General features: G+C 42.2%; 3 protein-coding genes across 5 annotated transcripts; 1 reads left to right on the forward strand and 2 right to left on the reverse strand.

Annotated features, from left to right (window-relative positions):
• Window positions 1-9,477: 9,477 nt before the first annotated feature.
• Window positions 9,478-13,958, reverse strand: LOC124182756 (adenosine deaminase 2-like). Of its 2 annotated transcripts, none has more exons than XM_046570403.1 (4): window positions 13,857-13,958; window positions 11,074-11,972; window positions 10,443-10,769; window positions 9,478-10,069 (listed from the first exon to the last, which is right to left on the reverse strand). In XM_046570403.1, exons 1-4 carry the CDS (start codon window positions 13,878-13,880, stop codon window positions 9,661-9,663), a joined length of 1,659 nt encoding a protein of 552 aa, XP_046426359.1. In that variant the 5' UTR covers window positions 13,881-13,958; the 3' UTR covers window positions 9,478-9,660. The 2 variants fall into 2 exon arrangements, with proteins under 2 accessions (XP_046426359.1, XP_046426360.1); XM_046570404.1 differs by having other exon boundaries at window positions 11,074-11,863; window positions 13,857-13,914.
• A 2,117-nt stretch (window positions 13,959-16,075) lies between these two features.
• LOC124182757 (adenosine deaminase 2-like) lies at window positions 16,076-19,172 on the forward strand. 2 transcript variants are annotated; one of them, XM_046570406.1, is made up of 4 exons: window positions 16,076-17,135; window positions 17,866-18,186; window positions 18,439-18,523; window positions 18,606-18,810. In XM_046570406.1, the coding sequence occupies exons 1-4, from the start codon at window positions 16,297-16,299 to the stop codon at window positions 18,663-18,665; spliced, it is 1,305 nt and encodes a 434-aa protein (XP_046426362.1). In that variant the 5' UTR covers window positions 16,076-16,296; the 3' UTR covers window positions 18,666-18,810. The 2 variants fall into 2 exon arrangements, with proteins under 2 accessions (XP_046426362.1, XP_046426361.1); XM_046570405.1 differs by having other exon boundaries at window positions 16,088-17,135; window positions 18,439-19,172.
• LOC124182762 (ribosome production factor 2 homolog) lies at window positions 19,049-20,655 on the reverse strand. Its single transcript, XM_046570414.1, has 5 exons — window positions 20,470-20,655; window positions 20,252-20,384; window positions 19,729-20,168; window positions 19,505-19,649; window positions 19,049-19,418 (listed from the first exon to the last, which is right to left on the reverse strand). Exons 1-5 carry the CDS (start codon window positions 20,490-20,492, stop codon window positions 19,200-19,202), a joined length of 960 nt encoding a protein of 319 aa, XP_046426370.1. The 5' UTR covers window positions 20,493-20,655; the 3' UTR covers window positions 19,049-19,199.
• Between the last annotated feature and the right edge of the window lie 78 nt (window positions 20,656-20,733).

The raw sequence follows: 20,733 nt of genomic DNA on the forward strand, positions 1-20,733 counted from the left end.
ACTTACCAACGCGCGAACGCGATCCAACCAACCTCGAGGGGGATGCCAGCTGATGTCGTCAGTCTCACCACCCATCCGTAAGTACCGAAGAAACCTACGCCCTGCACCCACCCCCCAGTCCTTCCTAATTATACGAAGACCCCGTTACACACACGCCGTTTTTTGCCAACGTGTCACCATTCCCGCAAAGGGTTCGAGGATTCGGGGATAAGGATGCCCCTGGCGAAGGTGCGGAGCCCCCTTCAGTCTCACTCTCTCTCGCTCTCACTCTCTTTTGCTCCTTCTCTCGCTCGGAGGCGACAGAAGGCTCTAAGATTAATGGGACGGTTTTGGCTTCTCCACTGTCTCGCCGGGGCTCAATATTGTCGACGGCATGAACAATGCCCTAATAAATAGACGCACATTGTTGCGGTCGGCTTAATTTACTAGTAACCTGCTGCTAATGCTGCCGCTACAGCTACTGCTACTGATACTCATGGTTTACATTTGTACAAAAGGTAATAAGACGCTTCTCACGATTTACATTTCTTACCAACGTCTTACTATCAACCCTGGTCTGAAACTTTGAAAGCATCCCGAACGGTAGCAAAAAAAATTCGACGATGCTTCAAGACTCTGAAAAGGCTACCAAAGCGTATAATATTTAAATTCGGTAATACGCTGCGTATATATTTGAAATTGGATAGCTTGTAAAATTTTCACCAAACAAATAATGCGAATATTGGTTTCTAGGCACAATTTTTATAAACACTCAAAACTGAATGACCGTTAGATTCTTTCAGATCAAAATCATGCTCCGAATGCACTTTTATTCAGCGAATTCAAAAAAAGGACTTGAAACGATTAAATTACGGTTCAGAAATTGACGATAAGATTTTTCTACACTTTGTTTGGAGTCTCGGAATTGCGGACTTCATACAATATCTGGACTATCCAAATATTTCGAAGTAACAAACATACCGCTGATCATGCCGCGGAAGTGTTGCCTGAGCTATGCAGGTCAAATCCGCCTACTTTTAGGAAATTGAGGGTAGATTTTATTGAAACTCACCTGCATTTCGGTAACCAAAAATACAATTTGCCGATCGACATTTGTCTCATACTTCACAATTGGCTGACTCCTCCTCACTCTCCTCCAATCGTAGACAACGAAACAAATGCCTATCGGTAAAATGTACGCTGAATTGCATAAATGCGGGCGGATTCACTCTAAATATGTTAAATTGCCGATGTAACATTTCCACAAAATACCCCTTTGACAACTGTGAGATTGAACATTCTTTAGGATGTTTTTCCCTCGCTTTTCGCACCGTTAAAGTAGCTAGAGTCGCAATTGAAGGAGAGGACGGTATGTATCTGAAAAAGGTGTGAGTAAATTCGACGGACATTTATCCAATTAACCAATTCCAGTACTGCTTCAGGCTCGACACCCCTTAGGAGTAGTGAGAGGGGCGAAGAGAAGGGTGAGGAGGAGGAGGAGGAGGAGGAGGAGGAGGAATAATGTTGATCTGTTATGTTTAATTACACCAGACCGATATTGACGGCTGGTATGTGCCGCGAGCCGTAGAGGGAGAGGAGCTACTGGATGCTTGTTACCAAAGTTACCCCGTTTCTCGGTAGCAGCTTTAAAGGGGGGAGGTGGTCGGGGGCTTCGGGCGAATGGCAAGAGTCCCACCGCTAGGATTCTGTCGAACGAAATGGCTAGCAATATTGTCCGTCGAGATGCTCTGACAAGGGGGATTAATTAGAACAACCAAAAACTTTCCCTGTCTGCCAGCCTGACTGCATCCTTCGACCCGGCTAACAAAGGACACACGTCGAACCCTTTTTAACCAGAAATAAAATAGCATTGCCTTTCAACTATTGGTAAAATTTTTTACAGTAGTGCGGGTTTTTGTTTAGCGTAACTTTCGTGCTGCTACTTTATTGTTGGCGATAAGTCGGAGTGTCGGAAAAATTTGATTTTTGATTTTGCCTACCTTGCGGTCAGGAGTGACCATTCCGATTCGCGTTCGAAAGAAGCTTTTCCTATGACTAACGAGCGGGACTTCCTGCAAACAATTAAACCTTACGACCTCGACTTAAGACTGACTAATGACGTATATTAAAACTAATACCAGCCCATCTCATCGGCGATTTCTCACCGATGGATTCACTTTCAGGCCTCTTTCCTGATGGGCCGGGCCGCGAGGCGCGGTGCAGCTCATTTCGCATTTACATCCAACAATATTCCGGCCTTTTTTGCCCCGTTCTCCTGCCCCCAAAAATCGTTTTACGTAAACGACTTCGGCGCCGGCTTTAAAGGGTGGAGGAAAATTTTAAATACACCACTTTAATCACCTGACATTAATATGAACAGATGTTCGCCTTTTTTCTCTCTCCTGTTTCGGCAAAAAAGCCTTCGCGAATCATTTGTCTCCACCGAAATAAGCCTCCCTTCCTCCCGGCGTCATGATCATACCACCCCTGTCTCACCAAGGCTCCAGATTCTCTGGGATATAAAGTGTTGAGTTCGGCTGCGGGGCGAACGCCTTGACGATCGATTACGCTATCTCTCGCCTTGCTCAAGACCAGGTATCCTTGTCCTGAAACTAAGACACGATCCGTCTATGTGGATCCCTTTGCCCAGGACTAGAGGAAAAAAAAAATATCAGCGAAGAATAAATCAACCGGTCGGGTCGAATTCAATACCATTTTTTCATCTGGACAATATTTTACCTTGAGTCAGCCGTGTCTGATGTTGTTTTTTTGCTTTTTGTTCTTCAAATTTTCTTTACCTTCGCGGAGACTGCGAGATGACGACAGGGATGAATATTTCCCTGTACAAATTATATTCCAGCGCAATTAAGGAAGACAAATCGTGCAAATAAGAAGGAAGGAAGAAAAGGGAACGGGGGGAAGTGAAGGTGACAGTATTACAAGAGAGAAAAATCTGCATAACTTTCTTTCGACGCGCTGTCCCTAGAAGCACCGCCCCATGCACACGAAGACGAAGTGAAGAGAACAGAAGAGAGCAGAACGGAACAGATGAAATACTTTCTGGCGCAGAAAATCAAATTAGGAATGCCGCGAAGGACTTTGCTCCTCCCGCCACGGCTTCCCCGTTCTCTGTATTCCTGTCTTTTTTTAAAGCTCTTCCCCGCAGTATCTCCTCGCCTCAACTAAGAAGTAGAAATCAGGAATATTCAGAGGGTATTGACGCAAAATGGTTAAAAATAAAATCACGTCTTTACAGCCCCCGCGGCCCCCGACGCATATCGGATATTCAAGAAGACGAATTGTAATTGGTCTTCCGGTAAGTTAGACGCCGGATTTTCCCAACACCACGCTATGGCGCTTCGTCAATTTGGTCTGAAGGATGAATCGGCTGCAAAAGAGAAGAAAGAAACCGCTAAAAATATGTCATCAATTTTATTTGTGTCGACGATAGTCAGCACGAATGAAACAGCATTCCTGGTACGCCATAGAAACTATCCAAGCAAATTCGAACAACGCGAGCTATGATATCGATAGTTTGAAAAAAGCTGTAAGTATATCAGAATCTTCAAAGTCATTGGACTCTGGTGTTTTTCATCCCATTATAAAATTTTTCAACGCCTTTTTGCTCCCTGGCCAGATTTCCACAAATCTTCTCGAAAACATTTAAAAAATGTAAAATTACACCGCATAGTCATAACACGGTGTTGACAGACATCTGTTGCAAAAATTTTTCTGTCGATCTCGAGATGGTGAACAAAATTAACCCGTCAAAATTAGAAATCACTAACACCAAAATTCCATCATTAAGAAGAAAAAGATCATTTCGCGATGTCTTACAGCTTGTGTCGAAACAGTTATTATCTCCTTTCCTACCTTTCATTCAGATGGCCTGACAGATTGATCCTTGCAAAAAAAAAAAAAATCACACCACCTGCACATCGGCGTAAGAAGAAGATATACACAATCGGCATAGAAAACCCGCCCCTAATCCGCGTCGGAACTTCTCCTTCGATTGCGGTGAATCTTTCTGCGGGTCTTGGATCGTTGATTTTTTGGGCTAATAGTCCCTAATGGATCCCCGGATGTATCGGTCGATTGATCGTCGGTCCGAGGCTCCCTTCCACCCCTGTAACTCCACGCACTAAGCACTCGACGGGATTTATCGGTGGGGAATTGGCGTTCTTCGGTAGCTGCGTGGGATACCTTATACACCGGTTCTCCGCGTTTTGGGGGAAAAGCCTTGTTTCGAGGCACGACTTTTCACCGAGGAAAAGTTAAAACGATCAGAGGCGGCAACACCGGCCGCTACAAGCCACTTCTCTCAAGCTGAGCCCAACGCTAGAGCGTGTGAACTACTCCGCAAGATGTTGCATCCCATTACAATCCCCGGTGAAGGAGGAGGAGAGCTCCTATTCTCATCGCCCCGTGTATCCGTGTGTCTCGCACCATGGATGTAGGGGTTCGAGACGCGGGCCGAGAAGAGGGGTTGGTCGAGGTACTACACCCTGATCGGAAAGGCATAGCCGTCGCTCCTCTTGAATACCAAACGAAACAACTTAAGGGAATACATTTACGTTGCACAACTCGGATGCCGAGGAGGTGAAGTTTTGTCTTTTGTAAACTGTGTATTACCGCGTTGTAGATATTTCACAAAACGAGGAATTTATATTTGGACAAGGAGATTAGGAGTATCGGTAACTGAGAACCTGAAAAAATTGACTATGTGCACAATGGTCTAGTGGAAAATTTTCTCATGACGTCAGAGCCTGGTTGTCGGCGCCATTTTATCACCAGATAACCTAACTTTTTAATTTTAATGGAGGCAAATCGCAATTCTTGGGGTTTCAAATTACTCATGTCATGTAAATTAGTGAAACGTAATCAATGACGTATCTGTTCTACCATCCATACGCGAAAAAGCACGGTCAACTGTCTGCCTGGTTGCATTAGTTTTATTTTTCTCCGCCAGATGACGCATTGCAAAGTGACAATCATCATAACGAATAAATAAACAAACGACAAAGAGGAGTAGTGATAACGATTGTGTAAGGAGAATAGCTCGTTTAGGTTCCGGGAAGATTAAGGGAAGTTGCGGTCTTAATAGCTCACTTAAACCCCACAAAGTGGTGATAATAATTAAAGTTTCATATATACAAGCGATATAACCCCCAAACCACCGGTGTGGAGGTGGAATTACCTAGCCGCCTTGGAAAACAAGATATTATCTAGAACCACAAGAATTAGGGAAGCAGGTTAAACCGGGGATTTGTCGCGGATGGCGTGAAGTGAACTATGCACTCGGTAACGCACAAACCTTGGAGGGTACAGTTAAGGAAAAATGTCTCATATATGAGTTTTCAACTGAAAAAGTGTCCACCAAAAAGCGACAAATAGTGATTCAACAGGTCACCGGAGGGGCGCTTATAAACAACAAGGCTTCAATCTGATTAGCGATTTGTGGAACTTTTGCTACAGTAACGCCATCTTAATTGTACCTTACCTCTACCCTCCATAAGGCAAAGCTACGCCTGTGATTAACGTGCAGAAATCGCACGTCGGTACCTATAACTCACATTTTTCTGTCGTTACAGGTTTAATTGCGCCCCGAATGCGGTCGTCAAGGGATAAAAATATGAATTGAAACGTGTCAATGGAATCTTACAGCTTCTGCATTCGAAGCTGCGATTTCCTCATTATATTATGGTGACAAATTACGACTAACAGTTATTGCGTACGATACCCTCAAGTCGTTATAGATTGGCTTACACTCTGTCTGACTCGGGATAAGACTAGTTTCTATTCTTTCAACGAATTATTATTATCGACATTATTACCTTACTTTTTCACGAAGGTGATAAATTTTTATCGACCGATCGTAAACAGCTCGAGGGATGGTATCATTTTAAATAATGCGAATTAATCTCCGAATTGGCGTGTTAAAAACATCATCACGTTGATCAGGGGCCGAGATGAGGATCGTTGAGTTTGATGGTTGGGCAGAAAAAAAGTTGCGAGAATTTGTTCAACTTCGGGACGAAAACGACCGTGACGCAGAGGAGAGGGGTAAAAAGGAGAATGAAAAATTCCGTCGTCAATACTAAGCAGATATTTAAGAAACATGCGTTATCCCTGAAATTTTCAGTCCGCGAGGGTGGCGGGAAGGCGACATTGTGTTTCGAGTTTATTGGTCGTTTAGACCCTCAGATTTAAAAATATATTTTATTCGGGAAATATATGGGCTTTATATATCGTTATGGAGCTTAGGCACATACCCATGCACTCACACACACGCCTCCACGTAGCAGCAGACGCATAAAACTCTGGAGGCAGGTACGCGCCATGTTCACCCCAAAAACTTTCGAACTACACGTACGCGGAGGGGGAAAGATATTTATTTTTATTGCAAGATATTATGTATTATTTTTTGCAAACGCCGCTTGTAACTCTCTGCGCAGCTTCGTTCCTAAAGAGTCAACAGATTCCTTATCACGGCTTCAATTTGAACTCAGATCGATTTCGGTGGGGGTACAAATGTGAATGGATCAGAAATTGAAAGGTCTCAGTATCGGATTTCCGAATACACAAAGATCCATATCTCATAGGATTTTAAAATGTAGAATTTTGAAGTATAGACAGGTCAAAATATAAAAACCAAAACATAAGTTGGTCAGTTTCAGTAAAACTACATTTCTACATTTGTAAATAAATTTTCGTGTTTTTAAATACTTGACATTGTGTCCCTTGAGTCTATTTTCTAATCTTACGTTTAAAGTCGTTTAATTCACCGAACGGAAAGAAATCGTGTGGGAAGGTGACCTTGAGATGCGGAATTTTTGTTGAAGAACTCAGCGTCGCGGGTCGTCTTTTTTTTTTTTTTTTTTTTTTAATTTCGTTTTTTTCATCATCTCCAGCATCGCTAACGGCTCGTTCCGGAGAGACCGGCGAGAAGTTGCCGGCTAGTGGAGCGTCCACTAAATCTTAAAAACGTTGGCGGGTAACCATCCCCCAGGCCGAAAAAGCCCATTCTTATTCCCTCGTTACTCGCAGCCCAGTTTCTGGAAGCGGGCATGGAAGCTGAGGCGAGCTTCTCCGCTCCTTATTATATCGTCTTTCCACGCCATAAAATCGGAAAAGAATTTCTTCACCCCCAAGACAATAGAAACTAATAAATTTGATTACTGATTACACGAGGCAAGCCCCCCTCGCGGCCTTATAATCCCCGGGAAAACGGGGCTGAGGGTCGAGTCGCTCGCTTCTGTAGACTCTCAAAATCCCCCCCCCCCCCCCCCCCCCCCTCAATACCAATCCTGCCCAATGCCGCTAAAAATTGACCCCCTCCCCCTCCCTCTCTCTCTCACTCTCTTTATTTTCAGAGACGTTATCCGCAATTGCGATCCTCAAGGAGCCCGACACTTTGCATAACGAAAGTGCGAAGCCCGTCGGTGAAGTATTTTTTTAAGTTTTCCAAAACATGTCCGTAATTCTTCTCCACCCTCATCTTGCCAATTTTCGAGCTAAAATCTCAGTGTTGCTGGGATCGCGGCTACGCGGTTACCCGCTTGTGTTTTGGAAGTGAAGTTCGGATCTACTTGGCGCAATCACCTCGGGCTGTTTAAAAGACACTTTCGCTTTAATTATACCCCAACTGGTGCGATATTATACGATATTACGAAGCATAAGCCAAGGCCTCGAGATTTAGGGTTACCAAAAGTTTGCACCGCTTCGCTCTGCTGATCTTGGCGTGTCGTTTTGTTGTCTGAATATCTCGATCCCGGTACGATAAAATTGTACTACAACAGCATTTCCTGCGACCCCGAATTAGATGTGTATCATTATTGCACTCGCGAGGTTTACACACGATTCACGAAATTCTGATAAACTACACCCTTATTAAAATCCTCAGACTACTCCCACCGATCATGATTAATCTTCGCAGGTAAGAGTCGCATCACAAAATCTCGCCAAGGAGGATGAAATGGTGATATTTTGCGTAAGGGTAGCGGATATATTTTTATTTGCGTTGAATACGGTGCCTGCGACGCTCACCCCATAACCCAAGGGATCCCGTACACGCAGGGTCCGTCCGTATACCTACCCATACACAAAGTGAATACAAGAATCAGACGACATAGCGTCGAAATCCCTTCGCCGTTTTCGGATATTCTTACCCCTCGTGCTTTTCTATATTCATATATCGATAATATAATATGTAATATATAGTGGACGGCGAGTAGAGGTGCGACCAAACTTTTTATCAATTCGGAAATCCAGCCCTCGAACGTGACTGGCGTGGCAACAACTTTCCCGGGCTTTTCAACCAGCCGGCGTTGCTGCCTGCAAACACGAAGACGCGGGTTTCAAGGTGCAAAAAGGCTTTTTCGATCAGCTATTAAACCATTATTTACATTCAGGTAAGTCTAACAATTATTCTATTGTTTCATAGAAAAATTTTAATCCGAGAAGTGGTGAAAGTGTTGAAAATTATATTAGGTTGGGTTGTAAAAAATATAGGAGGGAATCTGGATAGAACTATGAAGAATAAATCATTGTGCTTATAGGAGCTGCGTAGAAGGGAGACGAGCGTAAATGAAGAAAAGTAGACAGAGAGACTGTAAAATGTATAATTACTCGAAAATTAGAGGGCTGGTATCGCACCGGATATTACAACCCTTCTCACCCCTTCGCCGACTTGCTTCGAATGCCGCACACTGTCTCAGACCTTTTATTTCTGCATTTCGCAGGCATTTATTCTTCGGCTTTTCTTTCATTGAAAATGCAGCATCCCCAAGACGGTAGGACGATGTTTCTCCTCAAAGTTTTCTTTAAATACAGGAGTCCCGCAACTTGAAATCAGTTTCGACGTATAGTCATTGCTTGTTACTCAGCCCAGTCTACGTGACAATTTTTACATGTGCTTAACAAATGTGTTTACAAATTTCGAATTCGATTGATAGTTTCGAAATACGGTTCGTCAACCGTAACCTATAGAAAAGGGAAATTTCACTTTACCATTAGATGCTCATTTGCTGTGTCTATCGGTAAGTGAAAAACCGTCCGACCTCGGTACGGTAAATTTCGCTTTCAACCTATATTCATTGATTATTGCATATCCCAGTCTGCGTGACAATTTTTACACATGTTTAACGAATGCGTTTAATAAATTTCAAATTCGATTGATAGTTTCAAAATACGGTTTATCGACCGTGACCTACAAGAAAAAAAGACACTTGTCGTTAGATGCTAATTTATCGTGTCTATCTGTAAGTGAAAAAACGATACCACGGTACGGCAGATTGGCTCTACATTACCCACAGCTTACGTGATGGTAAGTTCTTGCCGGTTACCGACACGCACTTACCATGGATAATTCGTTACAAAAATCCATGTCGAGTATTCCGAGAACGCTAATACGCATCGGCATCTCTGAACTCTTTAGACTGACTATCGAAAAGTTAAAATGAAGAATCTGAGGTACAGAATATGGATTTACAAGTATTCGGTTTTATTAGTAAAGTAATTAGTATACATATAAACTTATTGACGCCGCGTGTTAGGTTAATACCGTGAAATGATATCGGTCTGATGTCTCACGCCACCCCGAGAACGAAAACAGTTTGGCTGCAATTCGCAGAATTGCTATCTGTGGTGGACGATTGAACTAAAAATGGAACGGCCAGGAAGTTATGTCTGTATAATAATCGGGGCTCCTGATCGTTGACCCAAGTCTGTGATGAACTTCGCCCATTTATCCTGCCAAATTGCATAAGCACGGTTCTTCTCTTCATTTGGCATCGCGCTATACTTTATGGAGTTTATGGCAAGTTGCTTAAGTGCTCGAATGTCGGCGGAGCGCGACATGATGCCGACAAAAGCCTCGTAGAAGTCGTAGCTAAGACCGGATGCTCCCCAAATCGCAGGGTCATCCGAGGAAACCACGACCGGGTAGTTTCGAGCGAATAGGAAGCTTGCGGGATGATTCCGCATATCACCGCAAAAACAAAGGACTTGGTTCGATATCGGATTCACTTCGATCGCCACTTCACGCTCCACTACCAGTTCTAATACCCTCGGGTGCTTCGATACGGCGAATCTGAAATGATGGAAGAATTCTTAAAGAATACCAAGAAAAGTATCGATCAAAAACTGTGACCTTACAAACATTATAACAAAACAAAAAAAGATTCAGTGAGAAAGGTACATTTGAATTTTTCTCGTTGTATTAACCCTTTCAATCAGGCAGTCAGTTTTGAAAATGCAAAAAAATTCAGGATTTTGCATTGAATATAAAAAAATGATAAAAACAAGTGTGCTACTATAGTGGCTTCTGTGACAGAAAGAGTTAACCCGGTTGGGAATATTGTACGTATCACTAACGCAAAATTCCCATAAAGAGAACGCTCATTGGCACAAGTTCGACCAACTTGCGAACTTCAAAGTTCTTGTAGAGCAAATAACTTTGTTACCCGTGACCGATTCTCGTCGTGTTGAGAAGAACAGCATCAATGAGGTTTCCATCGGTGCTTAGACCATTCCAGTTTGTCTCGCCAGCGTGGAAGAAGAATCGAGTGCTCGGAGCAATGGTTCTGAGCTCTTTGAGAAGCCATGTTAGAGGGTGACCTGTATCCTCTTGACCAACGGTATCAAAGCCGACCACAAAATCTGGAAACTCTTTTTGAACAGCGGCAAAGGTGACAAAGTACTGTTTTATTTGCTCCCTTGCCTCACTACCAGATCTCCTGGGAGCGAAGATTAGTCTGGCACCGACGAAGTCCGGGTGATCCCTGATAAACCTTTGAATAATAATAAAGGACGTGATGTGGTTGCAGTACACAGTTAGTATACTTTGAAGTTGTCGTTCCAACTTAGAAAGAAGGACCTGTTTCGGAGAAGTGATTCAGTGAAACGATTGCGACGATGAAGAGTTACTCGTCGGCAGTATAATAACCTTTGAAATTTATAGGTACTTCACATGACTTTGTACTTTTATGCGGAAAATAATTATTAAAAAGGATTTCGCAGTGGTCCTTCTTTTACTGTCAGAGAGCTAATCAGAATATGTAAATGCAAATATCTGAACATTTCAAATAATACTACCTGTCGGTGGTGTTTTTGTATAATCGAACTATATCGAGGGGGCCATATACATTCCCGTCAAGATCATAAAGGTTTTGGAAAGTAATACGGAGCTCGATGTAAAAAACATTATCTCTGTAGAGTTCGGTAAGACCCTGGTATACGTAGTCCTCTAAGACGGGTTTGTAAACGAGAAGTGATCGAATGGTCTTAGAGACATTCCTAAAGGCGGTCCAGCTAGCATTTATGTCGCAGTAAGCTGTGGCGGGGTCCGGGACGATCATGGCATCACGAATACGAGTGTTAACGTCTTTCACGATGCTCGCATTCGCCCTGAGTTCAGCAAGTAGTTCCCATCCATTGGAAGAGGCGCAAGTAACTTCTGAGCCCCCTGAGCGACGGAACTCAAACTGAAATGAGCCATCGGGGGGTCGGCAAATGTAGAGGTTGTCGCGGAAAGTGATATTCCCGAAGACAAAGTCCGTCGAGACGAACGCGTGGCTGTGGACGTGGAGTGCGGCCCCTTTCGGCATCGCCTGGATCATCCGAAACGTCGGCGAGCGTCGGATCTCGTCGGCAACGGAGAGGAAGTTGCGGGCCGGTAAGAAGCTTGACGGGTCACGAAACCCTCGATCGATCTCCGCCCATTTTGCCGCCATTAGGACGTCGTTCGCTTCCCGTTCTCCATATTCGAAATTCAGCTGCCCTCCCAGCGAAATCCGCGACTCTTCAACCAGGATTTGATCTCGACGGGACCAGTATAAATCGTCATCGGGGCCTGATTGCAGTGTCGGCAATTCTTCGCTCGAGACTAAGCTCCGGAAAATGAATAGCAAAAGACAAACAAATCGCAACCTGCACATGATTGTCATCAGCGTGCAGAAGCAGCTTGGCAGCAGGAAGGAGTAGGATATGCACACCTGTGCGAAAATATTCAGTAAATTATTATAATAGCTGATGTGAATATGAGTAATGAAAAAAAAATACTCTATGGGAATAACAGAGCTAATTTCAAATCAGACGTAAAAATCCATAGAAAAATTATAGTGGAAGCTAGCGAGGGGTAAAGCACTTCGAAATCATTGAGACAACATTTCGCCTGATACGACGGTGTAATATATATGATTTTTCGAGATTTACACCGCTGAAATCTATTAAATTATGAAGCATTTGTGTGATTTTTGTCGGTTGGTATGCTATCGAGGCGTTAGTCAACGCTTGTGCCGCTATATGTGCGTAAGTCGGACTAACTCAAGTGATTTTTCCCTTATCAACCCAGGATTATCTCTCAAATAGCTCATACGTTCGTTAATACTATTCTCTGTATACAATACGTGCAATATTATTTATTCACTTGTATAATAGACATGCTACAATTGTTTTATTCCTTTCGATCATATTAATTAATTTGAATGCATCTGCAGAAGAAAGAGATTAATTTTTATTTTTCTAGTTTTCCATACACAAAGTATCCGTTTCTGTAACGATAAAATGAGTCTGCGAAAGCGCATGCGCGGAGTAGAAAAAAGGCCACTGTTAACCCCTACAAGTTGAAGCGCATGCGCACGCGCTATCGCAAAGAATTCTGATATTTGGCGACCATAACCTCAATTTCGTGCTTTGTGGAAAAACGCGTAACACACTCATATTATATAGGCAATCGTGTGCAAGAAGAAGGCAAAGATTTTTTCGCCTCGCGTATTCGCAATATTCGACTGCGGCTTGCACAATTAGAATACTCGCTTTCGGCTCACATACGTGTTCATTTACGGCTCATATTGCAAGCTTATAATGCTTGGATCAAAAAGACGGAGCCTCCTTGTTACATGATATATTATTTGTGTCGAATTTTTGTAAACTTTTGTATCCCTAGATTGTTAGGGACGCTGATTACGACTCTTGACAACTTTTCCGAAAATTGCATCCGTGAATTCGCAAGTAAATTCATGTAGAGGGGTTTTTGAAGTCAGTGATTACGAATCATACGTTGAATTATTTAAAAACGAAATGGACGAAAATTTATTGAAAATCGCGTTAGTAGTGGACAAAAAATTTTTGCAAAAATGGTCGCTGGCATGTGCGGCCAAAATGCCAATTTTAACATAATTTGTGTCGTGGGGTTTTTTTGGTTCGTAAAATCAAATCTTGTGTTGAATTTTTCGAAAATAAAACCGCAGAAGGCCCGAATATTCCGATATTTCCCTACGCTCTACGAACACTGAGAGACGCGGAGAGATTCAAATGCTATCGAACGCTATTTATCCTTAGCCGTCGTTTATTTTAATTTATCTTGGATTCTTTCATGTTTGCACGGAACTGCACAGTTATTCGCCGCGATTTTCTTCTTACCGATCGATTTGGCACAATTTTATTTATACATGAATTTCTTCTTATCGTATTAAGGATACGTTAAATAGAAAGGAAATACGCTATAAAGCGTTAAGCAGTACTTGGTAAATAAAAGCTAGACTTATTCCAACTTATTTTGGCTTTAAAAAATCATGATTTACGAGTGCTTCACCCCTTGGAAGCTAGTTTGAAATTCTCTACCAAAGTTCGACTAAATCGTTCTACGTGAAGTAAGTGTACCGGTTATTGACACGTTTAGATCCAATTATGGATCCTTTTATCATCCAAAATTATAACTTGACGACACAAATTTTGAATTTCTCGATGACTAAAACCAATTGCTGGAAGGTTAGACACTATAAATAATTTTTTTCGTACTTTTAGAACTGAGGATCAAACCAATATAACCAAAAAATATCAGTAATTGGGACAGGATCAATAACTGGTACACTTACCTTATGAGGAATTGACGAATCCATATCATTCTCTTTCCACTTACTGTGAAAACGCCTCCAAGTCTAAAACTAACAAACAGTCTGTCAGATTGACCATATGTTAATGCGTTCGGTATTTATATCTGTTCCGGCGATAACCTCAATAGGCGACGAGTTTGCTTTTGGGGCCGTCCATTAATCACGTGATCTTTTTTTAAGCATTTTTCAACCCCCCCTCCCCCTTGGTGATACGTGGTGAGGTTTAAGACTACCCCCCTACCCCCCACCCAACATCACGTGTATTTTTAGTATCTAAAAAAAATCTAAAATTTTTCAGAATATCTTGGAATATTATCCTAAGTACAGATATAAAATATAATCTGATCTTATTCTGATATTAAGGACCATGATAAAAATGTCTAGATAGAAAGGTTAATAATGAAAAAATAAATACACGTGATATCTTATTACACCCCCCCCCCCCCCTTGTGACATTTCGTGATTTTTGTCAACCCCCCCCGCCCTTTCAAGCCTCACGTGATTAATGGCCGCTTTCCTCGATATCCATTTCGAAGAATCATACGCATCATACGCAAATACTGAACGCACTTTAGTCGTCTTATCATCTGAGTCGTCACGAATCAAATATCATTTGCCGAAGAGTGGTGTAAGAAATTAATAAATCGGTTATTAGTATATTCGTATATTATTCATAATTTTATATCATTCAACTCTACCAAAAAAAAAATAATATCCCCATTCGCTGTAATTTTATTATATTATTTAAATACACTATGGGGCCGTCCATTAATCACGTGAGGCTTGAAGGGGGGGGGGGGGGGGGGGGTTTGACAAAAATCACGAAATGTCAAAAGGGGGGGGGGGGGGTGTAATAAGATATCACGTGTATTTATTTTTTCATTATTAACCTTTCTATCTAGACATTTTTATCATGGTCCTTAATATCAGAATAAAATCAGATTATATTTTATATCTGTACTTGGGATAATATTCTAAGATATTCTGAAAAATTTTAGATTTTTTTTAGATACTAAAAATACACGTGATGTTGGGTGGGGGGTAGGGGGGTAGTCTTAAACCTCACCACGTATCACCAAGGGGGAGGAGGGGTTGAAAAATGCTTAAAAAAAGATCACGTGATTAATGAACGGCCCCTATCGGGAATTTATTGTTTCACCCAAATTTAAATTCGATATTTCTTGTTCGAGTGTATTGTAGGCGTACTGAATATCGGAATTATCCGCTCATACTTTGAACTCTCAAGGATTCCGTCCCACTGAAATTGAACTAAACTTTACACTTATTGTTAGATTTCACTTCGATTATGATTAGATTTCACGATGAAATAGAGAATTCTTTTACACTGCATTTTCATTGTAAGTGCATTGAAAGCATACCAAGTTCCACCGAAAAATCACCGAGATAAAAATTTTCGATAATCAATCATTAATTTAGCAAATATAAAAATCACCAATATTAATCATGAAATTTTATTTGTAATTTTTAAAGGAAGAGTAATTATTTCTACAAAACATTCAAAATCTGCCTAATTTTTAAAATAATTGTATTTTACAGGTATAAAAGTGACAGCAACTTATTTTAATTAGAAAGTATTATAAAATTGCAGTGAAAAAATATCACAACTACACCGAAGAATTGAGTGGAATTTAAGTGATTGCCTAAGATCACTGATTTTAGGATCCACTGAAAAAACACTGTAATAACACGGTGGAACCGGATCCGCCAGGGTTGCGACATTCAACTTTAAATCCGAAAGAAGCATTTCGCTCATTTTTTCACCCATGAACTAGCTGTGAGCATAGGCATAAAACATAGGCGCTATTGGCGAGTGTGCAGTCGGTTTATATGCATACGTAGGACTGTATCAGCACCATCTGTTTGGGTTTTCAGCGTCACTGGAGGGAGGATGTATACAAGACATAGCGACAACATTAGCACATACCTTAGTTTGCGAAAATACGCAAATAGCCCACACTGTTAATCATGACAGAATTGTTGCCACATGTCGATTATCGTGAACCGATCAACAATAACGTCCTACAATTGGCACGTTGACGTGTACAGCATAAAAAAGACATCAAGATTACATGTACAGCATACAAAATTATTACGTCCATAGATCATACGTCAAGATCGAACGGCTATCGTTCTTCTGATTAGACTTTAGCGTGCTCGGGAGATATGAGCAGATGTTTAATCAAACCCGTGTTGCGCGAAGCATCGCGTATAACCCGCGTACAAAACGATTCGTTGATATTTTAGCTAGCTGGATGCGGCGCCAAGGCCACGAGTCAGTGGTCAAAACCAACAAACCGTTGGACTCCGGGGGCTCAGTTGCCGTCGAGCGTTTACCGACGAAGGAATTCAACCTCCGGTCTCTCCTTATCTCTGCGAATCCGACTGCAGGTCTTGAACAACGATGAATGGACTATGGTGGCGATGTCTTTCGCTCTGCATATTCATCGGCACGAGCACAGGGGCGCCGGCCTCCGAGCCAAGTTCCGATGACAACTACTGGGCACAACGAAGTCGATTCCTGATCGAGGAGTCTCAGGTTTCGCTGGGTGGGCGGATGCATTTCGAGTACGGAGAGCGAGCAGCGAACAACATCCTAATGGCGGCAAAGGAGGAGGAAGTAGACGAAGGCTTCGTTGACCCAAGCAGCTTCTTGCCGGCTCGGAACTTTCTCACGGTTGTCGACGAGGTTCGGGGTTCCTCGACCTTCCAGATTATCGAGAAGATGCCGAAGGGCGCCGCACTCCATATTCACGATACGGCGCTCACCTCGGCCGACTTCGTCTTCGAGAACATCACCTTCCGCGACGATCTCTACGTTTGTCGACCCGCTGACGGTTCATTTCAGTTCAGGTTCCGCCGTGTGGCGGACAAGAAGGTTACGTGCGCTTCTTCCGAAGGTTGGGAGCTGCTCGCAGATCTCAGAGCGAATAGCAGCATAAAAGATGAAGTTGACACTCGCATTCGTCAGGCCATGACCATGATAGTCCCTGACCCAGCTAAAGCCTATCCAAACGTAAACGTTGCCTGGATCGCATTTCAAAATATCTTCATTACCATCGAACCAATGCTCACTTACTTGCCCGTTTACGAAGACTACTACTATCAAGGACTTTCCGAGCTTTATGATGACAATGTACTCTATCTCGAGCTGCGCAGCACTCTTCCTACTCTCTATGATCTTGACGGGAACCAATATGGCCCTATCGAGGTTGCTCGTCTGTATAAGGAGACGACCGAACGGTAGGATTTTTCCAGAATTATGACGCCATTATAAATATATGGTGTCTATAGGGCATTCCACAACGTTTCGACCAACGGTTGATACTCACTCCGTTTAGACTTCGACCTTTTCCATGTTTTAGTGCTGCTCGAAATAAGATGCTAACTTTTTTTTACATTCTCCCAGCCATCCACGTGTGAGAAACAAATTTTATCCATTTTTTTTCATCTTCATGGTTCTTACAAGGCTATAACTTGCAAGCTTTACCTCACGTCGTAAAGTCTCACGTAATAGTAACGCTGAGACTTTAAACGACCATTCTGCCGAACAAAAAGAAAACTGCAGTGGTTAAAAACGCACTTATGCTGCTAGACAAGTGTATAAAGTTGTATCTGATCTCCAATAACACACGTTCTATTAGTTTTCAAAGAATTATGATGTATTCTGCAGCTAAGGGTAGAAATTTTAAAACCTTGTCAGAGGTGATAATTCAGCAACGACATATGCCGATGCAGAGAAATCATTTTAGAAATTAAAGTTTGACCCAAGAACATTTGGTAATTTTGTGAACAAAAATCAAGGGTGTGTTATTGGAGATGAAGTGCAATTTTAGACTTTTTTTTCCCGAACAAGTCCTCCATATTTATGGAAAAATCACCACTGGTAGTTTTATCCCTAACAAGTAAAATGTCGCACGCTAGCTGCAAACCACAATCGCATTACTTATACTTCCGTTTCCAACTCTTCAAGGTTCGTCAAAGATCACCCAGACTTCATCGGTACTAGACTAATTTATGCCCCTCTGAGAAACGCGAATGATAGACAGATGGATGATTATCTTACCACCTTTGCTGCACTTCGGAAAGAATTCCCCGATTTCGTGATAGGTTTCGACCTTGTCGGCCAGGAGGAGAAGGGTGAACCGCTTGCCCGATTCGTTGATAAGCTTAGGGCTGTCTCTCCGAGCATCCGACTCTTCCTCCACGCCGGTGAGACAAATTGGAACGGTCTGAGCACGGATGAAAACCTGATTGACGCTATCCTCCTCAACGCGACAAGAATCGGTCACGGGTAAAATAAATTTTATCTACATAAATTTAGAAGTGTATCGATTTTGGAACGTTTACATTTCAATGGGTTTTTTTCTATGGGACCTTTCGTGTAAGCATCATGGAACTCGAACGGTTTAATCCCACGAAGGAAACTCAAAGATGTAACCCTTACGGGATCTTCTACGTTTTTTCGTTTCAACGTTCGCTGAGGTCACAGTACCTCATTGTAAACCTTCCTTAGCAGCCTTTAAGACTTCTTCCATTATTTCAGATTTGCATTGCTGAAGCACCCGAGGGTCTTAGAGCTGGCAGTGGAGCGTGAAGTGGCAATCGAAGTGAATCCGATCTCAAACCAGGTTCTCACGCTAGTTGGAGATATGCGAAATCATCCGGCAAGCTTTTTGTTCGCTCGAGATTATCCTGTCGTTCTGTCAGCAGACGATCCTGGACTTTGGGGCGCGCGCGGTCTCAGCTACGACTTCTACGAGGCTTTCGTAGGCATAATGTCACGCTCCGCCGATATTCGGGCGCTGAAGCAGCTCGCCTTAAATTCTATAAAATACAGCGCGATGCCAGACGAGGAGAAGGTCCGCGCTTACGAAATATGGACGGAAAAATGGGCGAAGTTCATCACAGACATGACGTATGAATATTCGATTGTATCGCGTTCGAAACGGAGTTGCGAAGTTGACTTCGTTCCCACGTGATACGCAAATATCAATCCCTTAGATTGAGGGGCAGGGGAGGGGAAGCATCAAGTATTATATCTTCAACAATTTGTGTACGTTCCCTAGCTCGTCTGAAACGGACCGAAAGGCCGATTAAAGGGTAACTTCTCGTACACGAGCACTAAGAAAAGCCAAATTTTGTGACGTTCGTGATAATTTTAAAAATAATTACGCTCTATTTTCTTACTGGCCCTCCTTATATACCAGTACATATAAGATGTATTCATGAATTGTCAAGTATTGATCAGTATTAAATCACTGAAATTAACACAAGTAATCAAGTATGTGTCGAATTTTGCATCTATTATCCCTCGACGGCATCACCGTCGGTTCTACTTCTTTTTGCTTCCATTCCATCCTCTTGGTTTGACCTCCTTTTCCGCTCAGCCTTCCTTTCGCCCATCGTTTTCTTAAGACCCTTCATTTTCCTTGTCTGTATTGACTGTATCCTCTGTTTGCCCATATGAATCTTTCCGTGCATTGTGCCCAAAGTGTCCTTAGAAATATTCTTTTTCTTTTTGACCTATTAAGGGATATAAAAAGTCGAGATAATACGTGCGCCAGCAATAAGATAAACCCGCAGACAAGTTATAGAACATAGGAGCTTACCTTGAGTTCCTTGGGTTTCTTGCATGCCTGCTTGTACAGGTCATCAGAAGCCAATTTTGTGCGTCTTACAATTAACTCCATACGTGGACCAATCTCCTCTAACTCGATCCTGGGTATCCTGCTTCCAGATTTCTTCAAAAGTATTCTGTGGGTTTGGAGATAAATTGATGTTTGGAAAGGTGTACTGAACAATTCAAAATATCTTCTCATTTCATACAACGTACCTGTAACTCCGTACTTGTATTTTATTATCTATAGCGGTGAAACTGAGTGTATGTTCAAGCCCCTGCAATCTGATATTCTCAACATTATCACGCTGGAATAAATCTACTAAAAGACTCTTGATCCTAGAATAGTCCCGATTGTGCTCAAACAGTTCGCCGTTGAAGATGAGGATCGGTTTAATCCCCATGGAAACTTTATCTACTTTAAACTTTGCAAGACCTTCGTATTCCTGGACCCCGAACTCAACCATGTCAAGTAAACTGTTGTCAAACATTCTACCAACTATGAGACTATTGGGATGCTTTTTATTGTGGGAAGTAAAGACAAAGAGAGAGGAGCTCAGTTTTCTGGAAAACTGTTCCAACGGTGTAACGTCCTCGAACGGCAGAATGTTGTTTTTTTTCTGCATCATCCTAGCATCTGGTTTTTTCAAGTCGTACTGAGAAATATGCAAAATTGACAACAATCATAACCATTGATGAAAATTAGCAGCATAAGAAAAGTAGTGACGCTAGTGCTCACCAAATCCTTCACGCAACTGTTGAGAGTCTCGCTACTACGGCTCCCCTTAATGAACAAAGTTTGTTTCGCATCTTCGATGATTTTGGGCTCTCTACTCAGCAGTGCCTTTTTTCCTTTCCGTGTTTTTGGTTTACTGAAAGAAAAAATATCCGATATATTATAGGTTATATTTGCTTGCACGAGTTTCCGGGACAGATTGAACATCGATTCGTACTTACACGACCCTTTGTATCACCGGCATCCTTCAAGACTAACATTCACAGGCACTTGTAATCTCTGGTCAAATTTACCAAGATTTTTAAGAATTAATATATTTCTTGTACTTAGAGGTTATATTACGTTACTGTACGTTACGATCTGGCCTAGCTTCATTCAAACACGTGTAGCACGTTCGATTCACCATGCGCATGCGCAAATCATAGGGGTCTACCCTAGCTAACGGTATACTCATAGAAACTTGATGTGAAAAGAAAATAGACGAG

This window comes from Neodiprion fabricii, chromosome 5 (assembly GCF_021155785.1).
Source record: "Neodiprion fabricii isolate iyNeoFabr1 chromosome 5, iyNeoFabr1.1, whole genome shotgun sequence".
Lineage (NCBI taxonomy): Eukaryota > Metazoa > Arthropoda > Insecta > Hymenoptera > Diprionidae > Neodiprion > Neodiprion fabricii.

Coding starts and splice junctions, on each gene's coding strand:
- LOC124182756 (XM_046570403.1), bottom strand. CDS start 13,880: ATGGATTCGTCAATTCCTCATAAG. Junction 10,770..11,073: donor TACAAAAACACCACCGACAG/GTAGTATTATTT, acceptor TATTATTCAAAG/GTTTATCAGGGATCACCCGG. Junction 10,070..10,442: donor ACGACGAGAATCGGTCACGG/GTAACAAAGTTA, acceptor CCATCATTTCAG/ATTCGCCGTATCGAAGCACC.
- LOC124182757 (XM_046570405.1), top strand. CDS start 16,297: ATGAATGGACTATGGTGGCGATGTCTTTCGCTCTGCATATTCATCGGC. Junction 17,136..17,865: donor TATAAGGAGACGACCGAACG/GTAGGATTTTTC, acceptor CAACTCTTCAAG/GTTCGTCAAAGATCACCCAG. Junction 18,187..18,438: donor GCGACAAGAATCGGTCACGG/GTAAAATAAATT, acceptor CCATTATTTCAG/ATTTGCATTGCTGAAGCACC.
- LOC124182762 (XM_046570414.1), bottom strand. CDS start 20,492: ATGCCGGTGATACAAAGGGTCGT. Junction 20,169..20,251: donor ACAGTTGCGTGAAGGATTTG/GTGAGCACTAGC, acceptor CATATTTCTCAG/TACGACTTGAAAAAACCAGA. Junction 19,419..19,504: donor AGAAACCCAAGGAACTCAAG/GTAAGCTCCTAT, acceptor ATCCCTTAATAG/GTCAAAAAGAAAAAGAATAT.